The sequence below is a fragment of the Vicugna pacos genome, chromosome 2 (assembly GCF_048564905.1).
Source record: "Vicugna pacos chromosome 2, VicPac4, whole genome shotgun sequence".
Taxonomy (NCBI): domain Eukaryota; kingdom Metazoa; phylum Chordata; class Mammalia; order Artiodactyla; family Camelidae; genus Vicugna; species Vicugna pacos.
The window spans coordinates 102,840,181-102,853,500 of NC_132988.1; the positions used below are offsets into that span (position 1 = coordinate 102,840,181).

A 13,320-nucleotide genomic window follows, 5' to 3' on the forward strand; every position below is an offset into this window, starting at 1 on the left:
CTTCCACACTATTTTCAAATTGCCAATTGGCCTGTCTGTTAGTCAGGAGCAGTATCTTCCTTATTCACCAGTGACTGTATTTCCAGTGTCTAACATAAGGCTTGGCACATATTAGATACTCAGTACATTGCTAAATGAATAAAATGCAAATGTGATCATGTCACTGCTCTGCTTAAAATCCCAAAATGGCACCCAAATGCTTTTAGGATCCAGCCTACAAATCCTTGAGTAAGAAGTGCATCCCTGCCTACAGATCTAGCATCATCCTTTCCTATGCCCCTTTTCCCTCTACCATCCAGCCATACAACTTTTGTTCCTCCAATATTCCACATTCTTTTACATCTCTAAACCTCTGTTGTTCCCTTGTGCCTTAAGCACTTTTCTTCTTTACTCCTCCTGACTAACTCTGGTTTAGCTTTGTGATCAGTCTGAATATTATTTCCTCTGGTAAGTCATCATGACATCTCCAATGTGAGTTAGGTGCCTGCCCTATGTACTCCTTGTACTTACCCTATTATAGCACTTATTGTATTGAATTGCAATCATCTCTTTGAAGTCTCTGTGCCCCACCAGGACGGAAGCTCCATAAAAGCAAAGACTATTTACCTTGTTCATTATCCTCAGCACCTAGCTCCGTACATAACGCATAACAAGCACATAGTAACATTTAAAACTAAGAAAGGAGAAAAAACTTTTTAAATCTACTTTTATATATAGTGGCTAACATTTGTAAATGTCAAACTCCACAAATTGACACATTGTAACTGACTGTACTTCAATTAAAAAAAAACCAGAAATAAATAAATAAAACTAAGAGGGCAAAGAAGAACTATAATTAAGACATTCTGGAGGTGCCCAGGTCTACTACTTGAGGACTCTTCCAGGAACATATGAATGTCTATAAAGACTTTCCCTACCTCGTGGTCTAGGGTAAGGTACATCATCTAAAATCTTTCCATTTTCAGCTCTTATACTCAGCACATACACCCTCCAAGGTATGGCAGACACTTGCATATAGCTACTTAACAGTAGGCTATGGTATATGTTTTTATAATATATTCATATATAGAAAGTTTAAAAAGGTTTATCTATTTCTCTAATTCATATTCCTTAAAGGAAAATAATAGGTCTTCTAATTCTTTATAAACTGCTCTACACAAAATAAAATAAAGACTAGGATACAGAAAAAACTTGGTACATTTTCAATGTAAAGGCTTTCTTAAATCTTTACAGTAAGTTTAGGATTAATAATTATGCTATATTTCCTCAATTCAACAAATCTTTATTGTGCTAGCATTGGTAGGTGACAATAACTACTTGCTGACTCAATGTCATTTATTTGATGCTACAGGAAATATTGAAATAAATTTAAGACAAAATTCTTGTTTAGAAGACTTTTAATCTAGGTAAGAAATAAGATACAAATATATGTGAGATGTAGTAAAACGTATGGGCTTTGGAATCAAACAGCTAGAGGTCAAGCCCTAGCGCTGCTACTTACTAGATATGTCATCTTAAGCAAGTTACTTAAGTGGCCTAAGACTCAATTTTCTCTTCTGTAAAATGATGATAATAACAAATTCTACTTCACAGGGTGGTTATGAAGACTACATTATATAAAGCAATGCATATAAAGTGCTTAGCACAGAGCTGAACATAAAATAAGCATTCAGTCAATGTAAATTATCATTAACATAATGTTAAGTGGTTATTAACACAATAATAATTAAACAAAGTAGGCAACCTGAAGTGGGAAGAGCTAACCTGGGCTACAGTTACAAGTTTCATGTAACAACAGAATACAGAAAATTTTCTGCTATATTTGTTAAATAAAATATGACTAAAATCTTTGGAATGTTTACTAAAATAAGTAAAATAACATGAGCAATTTTCAGGCATGAGCTGTTTAACCCATGTGTCCTTCTATTAGGAATGAGAATTTTTTTTCAGCTCCAATTATTTAACTTAATGAATATTTATACTTTCTGCTTTCTTTACTTATCCATCTAATGGTTTCTGCCAATGAAAAACACAACAGAACATGCTAAGTCCACTTTATTCTTCTGATTTATGTCAGGAAACACACCTTCCCCCACTCTGGATGTGCCCTTTCATCTGAAGAGTTCCTCACTGTAACATTCTTGGCCTCTCTCTAAGGCTTAAATCATTACACCACAGATGAGGTTTAATGCCTTATCCAACTTTCAAATTTTGAAGGAATAAACTGAATATGTTCATCAATGCTACTTAACTAAAAGGTAAAGTCTACTGAAGTCTAGAGTTCAGTTAAAGAGCTTATTCTGCTCTTGAACTAAGCTATGTCCTCCTACCTAGTCTTTACCACAAATAAGAGTATGCTTTTGATCTCTCATTTGCCTTTACATTTTATCTTATTACTCAGTTTGTTCAGAATCCAAGTGAGGAAAAAGGTAGTTTTTACTGAACCCCTTCAAATATCCCTAGAAGTTATTAAAAAATAACTACTTATGTCTATTATGTAGGATATCAAAGACATGTCAATGAATGAAATGCCTGTCCCTGGCACCAAGTAAAGAGGCACTCTGTAGCACAGCACAGTTTTCAGGAATGCATTATACCACAAAAAAAGCAATCATCACTAATATCTCCTCAGATGAGAATCTAATGTTTGGAATTATACACAACAGATGCTTTTATTCTGCTGGTATCAGAGACAAAGACACTGAAGTCACAAGCTTTAACAGGCAGGAGAGAAATCACCATGTCCATATTAGTGTAATCAACTCATGGCGTCTCTACTATATTTGTGGAATTTTAAAACTTTACTTGTTATGATAACTGTCTTTTCCTTTGGTGACTAGAACCAAAGGTATGGTCACAGTCAACTTTAGTTAATAGATAACACTTTATTTGTGATGTTAAGAGTTCAAAAACCAATTTGGAAGATGGCAATAAGCAAAGAAGCAAATACTAATTTTAAAAATGTGTCTAAGCACAAATCCACAGGCATTCATCTGAGTCTCTTTGTTTCAGAAACAATTCAGGTAAACAAGGTTATCTCGTTTCCCAGTTATCAGTAGATTAGAAAGAGCAAATTAGAAATGGAAGTGTGAGAAACTAGAGAATGCTAGAGACACAGCTAACTGATAGCAGGAAAAAAAAAAAAGGACATAAGAATTCTATTAGATTATTAACTCCATGAGGGCAGAAATTGTGTTTATTGTTCTGTGCTATATTCCCAGTGCCTAGGACGGCACTAGCAGTAAGTAGTTAATGAATAATGGAACACTGAACAAACTAACGCTAACATTCAGGATCTGTATTTTTTGTAATGACAAATAGTTCTACACACTTCAACAGACTCTCAGGACAAGTCCAGATAAATAAAAACATTGATATTCTTAATAAGGACATCATTTTTTCAAGGAAAAAAGTTGTGTTTAAAACGGTCAGTTTATAAAGACAGAAAAAGGAAAATAAAAAGAACATTGGTAAATTTAAATTATCTGAAATATTAGCTTATGAGAAATATCATTCCCTAATTACACTGGTTAAATGAATTGTTAATATATAAATTTTTTAGGCAGTAAAAAATCCCCACCTCTTTATTATTAATTCTCAGGCAAGACTGTAATTTTCAATAGTGTTAATGTACTTGAAAGCCATATAAATACTAAGAAGTAATAACAATGAGTACACATAGCAATACAACATTCACTACTTACAAAGTAAATACAGCTAAACATAAGAGGATCTCAAAATAGGTAGGAAAAACTCACACACTCAGTTCACTATATACAGCATTCTGAAGCTTCTTCTCCCAACCTATTTTTTTTAAAAAAAGGGATAAAACATACAAACATATTAGTGTTTTAAATAAACATACATTATAACTAAATTTATCTCACAAAAACTAACATCATATTCATTTGTGAAAGGACTTTATCAACTGCCAATTGCTGTGTAAAGTGTTATATTAAGGAATTATTCCCTATATATTTGCCAATATCCCTTGGCTAACACTAAATAGCAAAGTCATAAACATGATACTATTTTGTGAGTAAAACTATGGTACCCTTTTCTTAAGATGGGAGGAACATTTCCTTCTTCCACTGTTAAGGTGCTCACTCAATGAACATCAAAATCTTTGGCTATTGTACTACCAGAGCTGTGAGGAATGTGCCAAGGACAGGGCAAGAAACAGCCAGGCACTTGACAAAGATCACAAGTAATTCGTTACAATTAACTAGTCAGTAAACTCCTCAACAAGAGAAGACGACTATTACGAGGCACCACCAGTCGGATCAGTAAGTTTGGCTGCTAACTAGCTGAACTTATCTGGGTAAGTAAACCATTTAATATCTCAGTTCCCATGTGCGAAGGCTGCTAAACAGGTTGATTTAAAAAAAAACAAAAAAGGAGGGGGAGATTTTCTCCTGTTTTCTTTGAAAGGTAGAAAAGAGGAGAGAAAAAAAGTATAGAAGAAAAAAAGCCACAAATGAATGGTAAAAGACAGGTAACTTAACTAAGGAGATTCTTAATACATTCAGGATATAGCTTGACCATGAAGGTAAACAGTATTTAAAACTGATTAATGTAAAGCAGTCATTCTCACAGTGCTCTGAATTTTTGCAGCATTCTATTGAAATGTCTGAAAGTTCTAATTCTCCCCAAATAGAAACTTATCCAGCCATCATTTCACAATTTTGAATGAGTAATTAGAAGGCTAGGGATACAATATTTCCTCAAATAAAATATTTCCTTATTTTGCTTTAAAGAATTAGAGGGAAAAAAAAAACAACTTACAAACCTGATATTTTAAAGAATTCCTTAATATCTTCTTTTAGTGATTCAAGTTTAATCTCGGGTCTCTGAAGACTGGCCTAATTTTAGAATGAAGAGGAAAAAAGAAGAAAGGAAAAGACAGAGGTCAAAAGTAAGTTATTTGGGATGATATTTAATGCTAATGAAATTTTTAAAAAGGAATGTCCAAATGTGCATACTGTTTTAAAAATCCACCTTGAGGTCAGACCACCTGAGCATCTGGAATACCTCATAAGAGAAGACTTTTTCACCCACTCTTAAAATAAGGATCTGTGATAGTATACTGCAGTCTACTTAAAATATTAAAACTTGAAGCTTTTGAATAGTTAAAGTCTCCATCTAAGGCTTTTATTTTTATGAATACTCAACATCTATTTTTCTAACAGGAAAAATACTTAGATTTTATCAATTCATTCTCTTAGTATTATATTCATTTTTTATGAATACTTAACATCTATTTTTCTAACAGGAAAAATACTTAGATTTCATCAATTCATTCTCTTAGCATTATATTCAACATATATGGCACCTACACCTAATGACCAAAAACCTTCCTGCACCCATATAACTAGATCTTTGAACAATATCATCCTCTTTGGACTGCTGCTCTGTAAGCCTGCATTTGTTGTACATATTTACAGAAAATACATAAAACTACTCGTTCACAAACGCTTATTAGTATCTCTTTCATCTTCAAGTGCATGCTTTCTATTTCACTGGTTTTTCACACTAATTTTTATCAAAAATAACAATTTCTCCAACTTAATATGCCTTTAATTACCTTCAAAGTGTTGGTATTTCATCACTTAGATCTTTCTATCAAGTTCTGGAACCATATTTCTTAAGAAGGCATTTCTACTAGGATCTCTCATAAACATTTCAAATCTAAGAGATCAAAAATTGATCTTATCTTCCACTCACCATCTTTCTCATCCCCTTCTATTTTAATCCTCATCCATGAAATTACTGTCTACCAAATCTTCCAAGTCAGAAAATTCAATTATTCTCATTTCTACTCTAACTCTTCTAGGATTCAATCTCTTTCTGGGAAGGTGGTATTGGTGGTAGTGAGGTTTTTTAAATCTTCCTGATCTCCACATAAAAACAGACCAAGAAACTAGACAGCAAAATCAAAATCACATGGAAAATATTTACAGCAAAACTTGTTGATAAGCTATTCTCCACAAGTGTGAAATACAAGCAGCTGGGAAAAAACCAACAGCCACAACGGTATTAACATTTATACAAAAAAAGCAGAGGGGTATCTGATGGATATGAAAAGAGAAGAACCCCAAAATAGCCAGGAAGTACTCATTGGACCATATGATGAACTAATTTTAGAAATAGTAGCTGACCCTGGGAGGGGTTTTGTCTAATCCAATATAAGAGATGAAGTCTAAAGACCCCTGAGCAACCTAGCACCTTTGAATTCTTGAAACTGACCAGCCAGGGCTCCATTTCTGTCTTTCTGAGGAGAAAATTTTGGTAGAGTAATAAAAATTGAGGATGTCAGGGAACCAGTTTATTACCCTGAAAACTTGGTAAATAAATGAAAAGGCATTTATCTAGCCTGCCATTCCTATAGGAACTGTACCACTGGGTAACCAAATAATAAAGGGAAATGTGTCTTTATAAAAGTATTCCAGCTAATAACTAAAACAGATATGATATAATTAGAATATCACCATATTGTAACCCCTAATTAATAAATTGTTTATTTATTGTATGAAGTTCCTCAAAAATGGAAAAATTTGAATTACTATATGATCCAGCAATTCCAATTCTGCATATATACTCAAAAGAACTGAAAGTCGGAACTTGAACAGATATTTGTACACTCATAGTCATGGCAGCATTATTCACAATAGTTAAAATGTGGAATCAACCCAAGCATCCACAGATAAATGAATGGATAAAGAAAACGCAGTATGTACCTATAGTGGAATACTATTCGGCCTTTAAAAAGGGAAGAAAATTCTGACACATCTATAACATGGATAAACCTTGAGGACATTATGCTAAGTGAAATAAGCCAGTCACAAAAAGACAAATACCGTATGATTTCACTTATATGAGGTACATAGAACAGTCAAATTCGTAGAGACAGAAAGTAGAATGGCAGTTGCTGGGGACTGTGAGGAGGAGGGAATGGGGAGTTATTGTTTAATGGGTACAGAGTTTCAGTTTGGGATGATGAAAAAGTTCTGGAGATGGATGATGATAATAGTTGCACAACAATGTGAATGTACTTAATGCCACTAAACTATACACTTAAAAATGGTTAAAATGGTAAATTTCATGTTTATTTTACCACAATAAAAATATTTGTTAACTCATTTTAAAATAACAATATAAACAATATATTAACCTAAATAATTTGATTTAAAATAACTATTTTCAGAAACGAAAATTAGTGGGGAAAAAAGGCTTGTTTTACATTTTGCAAATCTCTTTGATGTTTGGATTAGAAGACAGCTGGATTCTTCAATCCGTTGTGATATTCCATCTATGGTACTAGGTTGTTTTGACTGATATATATGAAAATCAATGTCACACAGATATGCAACTGGAAAAGGGAAGGATATTTTAGTATCCATTTCAGATACTGTGGATATACTCCTTTGATAGTACACTAAAATTTGACAAGTAGTAGTGTCCTAAAGATTAGCTGCAATGTGGAATCTGAACATCAATAACGTTTTCGTATTTTATTACATACATATATATTGATCTACATTGCACTCTGAATCAATTCTCTGCCTATACTTGATTATGTAACATTATGTAGTGATCATTTCAAATATATTAACTAAGCGATGCAGTGGACACATTCCACTGAACAATATTAAAAAGTAATATTTGTTATTATCACCACCCATATCAGCAGAAAAGACTTTAAGTATTGGCAAGCCATCAAATTCACAGTGACTGATACAAATTTTCCAGAATCTGATTTTAATTTAAAGCTTGAATTTTATCACTGCCAACACATAATGGTTTCTTTGGAGTGATGAGCTCAGTTTGCTCATTTTAGAGAAAATTTCTGCCAAATATCCAAGTCTGAATAAGTTTGTCAGTAGCTTACTCTTGTAAGTAAAGACACTGTTTCACTAAAAAAGAAGAAGGAGAAAAAAAAAGAAAGAAAGAAAGAAAACAAGCCAGCAGTTCAGCTTCAGCCTGTAACTCCTGAAACTCAATTAATTGCTGGAGTGCTTTTCCTCTAGATAATCATCTTATTTCAATATATAGTGGTAGTGCTTTATGTATATTTTCTGTTTCCTAAAACAGAATATTAAAAAATGTATATTTAAGAAAAGAAATTTAATAAAATTGTTCACTGTTTCACTAAGTACACTCAAATGAAACTGGCTTTTTTTTTTTTTCAGAAACTGTGAATGTGTATAGTGAAGAATATAATGACTATTAGCACAGTTTGGTACCAGTTCCTTGATTTGTGCTAATACACCAGCACTTAAACCCACAGTCATTGCTTTTGTACCATCAGTGCAAATGTCAGCACAATTTTTTTAAAAAAGGTCTTTGTATCATATGGAATAGTTTTGACCTGAAAGGGTCTTAGACAAGGGTCCACAGACCACACTTTGAGAACCACTGTACTAGACTATAGGCTTCTAGAGGACACATGTCTTTCATCTCTGTATCCCAAGATCCAGCACAATAGCTGTCACATAGTCAGTACTTCAAAAACATGTTTTCAATGAATGCATTTGCACTAAAGATTTCTTAGACTTACAAATGCAAAACCCCATGGGGAACACAAGATGAATTAAGACCCTGTCCTTGTCATATGGAGTTTTAGTTCAGAAAGGAAGATAGCCAATAAAAAAACTAATTCACTATGAGAAAGAAAATATGTTAGTTACAACAGAGGTATCAACCATAGAGAAAGGAACAATTAACTCTAATTGAAGAAGCTGGAAGAGAAGCAAAGGAGTACAGGCTGAGCAAAAGCGTGGGAATGTTCTTATGCTCCTTCAGTCTGTGGAACAGCACAGTTCCAATAGAACACAGGAAGGAATAAAACGGAGGATGAAGCTGGAAAACTCTCCCCATTCCTATCTATCCTGCTCACCAGTGCCTGACTACTGCTCCTGAAAACCACTTTCAAGTCTCCACCCTCCTCAAAAGACCTCAGTGACCCCTTTCCTGCCTACAAAATAAAAACAAACTCATTCTGGTATTTACAATCCTCTAAAAATCTTATCCCACCCAACTTATACAACCTATCTCTCTAGAAGTGCCCTACAACAGAACCTTCTGCTTAGACTTCTCGCTAATCCTACATTAGGAACTCACTCCTATCTTCCCATTTTGAGTGCCATCCAAGCACTCTCCAACCGCAGCTGTTTCCTTTCAGTATGGTTATACTCAAGTATATGCCTATTCATTTGCATTCTTCTTTCAATATTTAATTGAAAACCTACATGTCAGTTGCTGAATATAAAAAGAAAAACAAGGCATAGTCCTCTCTCATTCTTGAGGAAAAGAGGCTCAATTAAAACACGTTGGGAAAGTGGCCAAGATGGTGGAGTAGAAGGACCTTGAGCTCACCTACCCTTATGCGCACACTAAAATCACAACTAACTGCAGAACAACCATCGATGAAAAAGACTGAAACCTACCAGAAATGATCTTCCACAGCTAAAGACATAAAGAAGGAACCACAATGAGATGAGTAGGAGGGGTGGATTTGCGATATAATCAAATCCCAGACATCCTGGATGGGTGACCCACAAACTGGAGAATAATTACATTGCAGAGGTTCTCCCATAGGAGTGAGTCCAACATCAGGCTCCCCAGTCTGAGTGTCCGGTACCAGGAAGAGACAACCCCAGAGCATTTGGCTTTGAAGGTCAGCAGGCCTTAACTGCTGTCCCCACAGGTGTGAGGGAATTAGAGACCTCACTCTTAAAAGACGTACACAAAATCTCATATGTGCCAGGATGAAGGGCAAAAGCAGTAATTTCATAGAAGCCTGGGCCAGACCTACCTGCTGGTTTTGGAGAGTCTCCTGGGGAGGCAGTGGGGAGCTGTGGCTCACCCTGGAGACATACAATGGTGGTGGACATATTGGGGAGTATTTGTCTGTATAGACTCTCCAGGAGGCTGACATCTTGGGTCATTAGCACCAAGACCTGGCCCCACCCAACAACCTACAGGCTCCAGTACAGGGATGTCTCAGGCCAAACATCTAAATGGGTGGAGACACAGCTCCACCCATCAGGAGATGGGCTGCCTAAAGACTTCCTGAGCCTATAGCCACTTCTAGACATGCCCCTAGACACAGCCCTGCCTGCCAGAGAGCTAAGACCCAGCTCCACCTACCAGGGGGAAGACACCAGAAGCAAGAAAACTACAATCCCACAGCCTGTGGAAGAAGTCCACAAATGCAGGTCAGTCCCTATCCTGGGACCAGCAGACCCCAGGGAGAGAGAAGTGCACAGTCGGAATGCATAGGGCATCTCCTGCAGAAGGCCACTTCTCCAAGGTCAATAAACATAATGAACCTACCACATACACTACAATACAAATAGCAATTTAGATAAAATGAGGTGGCAAGGGAATATATTCCAGACGAAAGAACAAGATAAAAATCCCAGAAGAACTAAGTGATCTGGAGATAGGCAATCTACCCAAGAAAGAGTTCAGAGTAATGATGGTAAAGATGATCAAAGAACTTGGGAGGAGAATGGATTCACAGAGTAAGAAGACAGACATTTTTACCAGAGTTAGAAAACAGAATTGAAGGATATAATAACTGAAATGAAATACACTGGAAGGAATTAATAGTAGACTAAATAATGCAGAAGAATGGATCAGTGAGCTGGAAGACAGAGTAGTAGAAATCACTACCACAGAACAGAAAAAAGAAAAAAGAATGAAAAGAAATAAAAACAGTTTGAAACCTCTGGGAAAACATCAAGCATACTAATAGGCATCTCAGAAGGAGAAGAGAGAGAGTAGGGGCCTGAGAAAACATTTGAAGAGATAATAGCTGAAAACTTCCCTAACCTGAGAAAGGAAACAGTCATCCAAGTCCGGAAAGTGCAAAGAGTCCCATACAGGATTAACCCAAAGAGGAACATACCAAGATTCACTGTAATCAAAATGACAAAGATTAAAGAGAGACTATTAAAAGCAACAAGGTAAAAGCAACAAATAACATACAAGGAAACTCCCATAAGGTAATCAGCTGATTTTTCAGCAGGAAACTCTGCAGGCCAGAAGAGAGTGGCACAATATATTTAAAGTGATAAAAGGGAAAAACCTACAACCAAGAATACTCTACTCAGCAGGTCCTCATTCAGATTTGAGGGAGAAATCAAAAGCTTGCAAGCAAAAGCTAAAAGAATTCAGCACACCAAAGCAGCTTTACAAAAATTGCTAAAGGAACTTCTCTACACAGAAAAGAAAAGGCCACAACTAGAAACAAAAAAGTTATGAAATGGAAAAGCTCATCAGTAAAGGTAGGGAATCATCCACACACAAACTAGTCAGGAGGTTAAAAGACAAAAGTAGTAAAATCATCTGTATCCACAATAAGCACTTAAGGGATATATAAAACAATTAGAGGTAAAGTATGACATCAAAAACAGTAAATGTGATTAGAGGAGACTACAAATGCAGGGTATTTAAAATATATTTGAAATTAAGAGATCAACAACTGAAAACAATCACTTACACATATTGAATGCTTTACCAAAACTTCATGGTAACAACAAACTGAAAAGCTATAATACATTTACACACAAAAGAGAAAAAAGGAGTTCAAACATAACACTAAAGATAGTTTTCAAATCACAAGAGAACAAAATAAGAAAGGTGAAAAATACCTACAAAAACAAATCCAAAACAATTAACAAAATGGCAATAAGAACATACACATTGATAATTACCTTAAATGTAAATGGACTAAATGCTGCAATCAAAAGCACAGACTGACTGAATGGATACAAAAATAAGATCCATATATATGCTGCCTACAAGAAACTCACTTCAGGTCTGAAGACACATACAAACTGAAAGTGAGAGGATGAATAAAGGTATTCCAAGCAAATGGAAACCAAAAGAAAGCCAGAGTTGCCATACTTATATCAGCCAAAATAGACTTCAAAATAAAGACTGTTACAAGAAACAAAGAAAGACACTACATTATGACTAAGGGATCAATCCAAGAAGAAGATATAACAATTGTACATATAGTTCACCTAACATAAGAGCACCTCAATATAAAAGGCAAATGCTAACAGACATAAAAAAGAAATTGGAACTAACCCAGTAATAGTGGGGGGCTTTAACACCTCACTTACATCAATGCAGATGATCGGACAGAAAATCAATAAGCAAACAAAGGCCTTAAATGACACATTAGACCAGATAGACTTAATTGATATTTATAGAGCATTCCATCCAAAAGCAGCAGAATACACATTCTTTTCAAGTACACATGGAACATTCTCTGGGATAGACCACATGCTGGGCCACAAAGCAAGCCTCAATAAATTTAAGAAAATTGAAATCATATCAAACATCTTTTCTGACCATAATGCTATGACATTAGAAATAAACCACAAAAGCAATTTTTAAAAACTGCAAAAACACAAACAGGTGGAGGCTAAACAATATGTTACTAAACAACCAATGGATCACTGAAGAAATCAATAAGGAAATGAAAAAATATCTAGAGACAAATAAAAACAAAAACAAGAAGATCCAAAACCTATGGGACACAACAAAATCAGTTCTAAAGAGGGAAGTTTCTAGTGATACAAGCTTACGTCAAGATATAAGACAAATCTCAAATAAACAACCTAACCTTACACCTAAAGCAGCTAGAGAAAGAAGAACAAACAAAATCCAAAGTTAGTAGAAGAAAAGAAATCATAAAGATCAGAGCAGAAATAAATGAAATAGAGACTAAAATAAAATAGAAAAGATCAATGAAACTAAAAGCTGGTTCTTTGAAAACATAAACAAAATTGATTGAAACCTTTTGACAGACTCATCAAGAAAAAAAGGGAGATGGCCTAAATCAATAAAATCAGAAATGAAAAAGGAAAAGTTACAATCAACACTATCAAAATACAAAGGAACGTAAGAGACTACTATGAGCAACTATATGCCAATAAAATGGACAACCTAGAAGAAATGGACAAATTCTTAAAAAGATACAATCTTCCAAGACTGAATCAGAAATGTAAAATATAAACAGACCAATTACCACTGCTGAAATTGAATCACTAATTTAAAAACTCCCAACAAACAAAAGTCTAGGAACAGATGGCTTCACAGCTGAATTCTACCAAACATTCAGAGGAGAGTTAACACCTATCCTGAAACTAATCCAAAAATTGTAGAGGAAGGAATGCTTCTGAACTCAATCCATGAGGCCATTACCCTGATATTAAAGCCAGACAAAGATATCACAAAAAAAGAAAATTACAGTCACCATCCCCACCCACCCCATCCTATCTTGTGAATCACTGTTGTGAACCA

At 35.0% G+C, this 13,320-nt stretch overlaps 1 protein-coding gene across 3 annotated transcripts in view; it reads right to left on the minus strand.

Moving 5' to 3' along the window:
- Positions 1 to 13,320, minus strand: part of TBC1D19 (TBC1 domain family member 19) — a 136,765-nt gene that overhangs the window by 106,266 nt on the left and 17,179 nt on the right. For all 3 annotated transcript variants that reach the window (XM_072945483.1, XM_072945476.1, XM_006207000.4), the window contains exons 2-3: positions 4,790 to 4,862; positions 3,759 to 3,804 (exon numbers count right to left, since the gene is read on the minus strand). In XM_072945483.1, the coding sequence (XP_072801584.1) occupies positions 3,759 to 3,804; positions 4,790 to 4,862 (119 nt within the window). The remainder of the gene's footprint in view (positions 1 to 3,758; positions 3,805 to 4,789; positions 4,863 to 13,320) is intronic.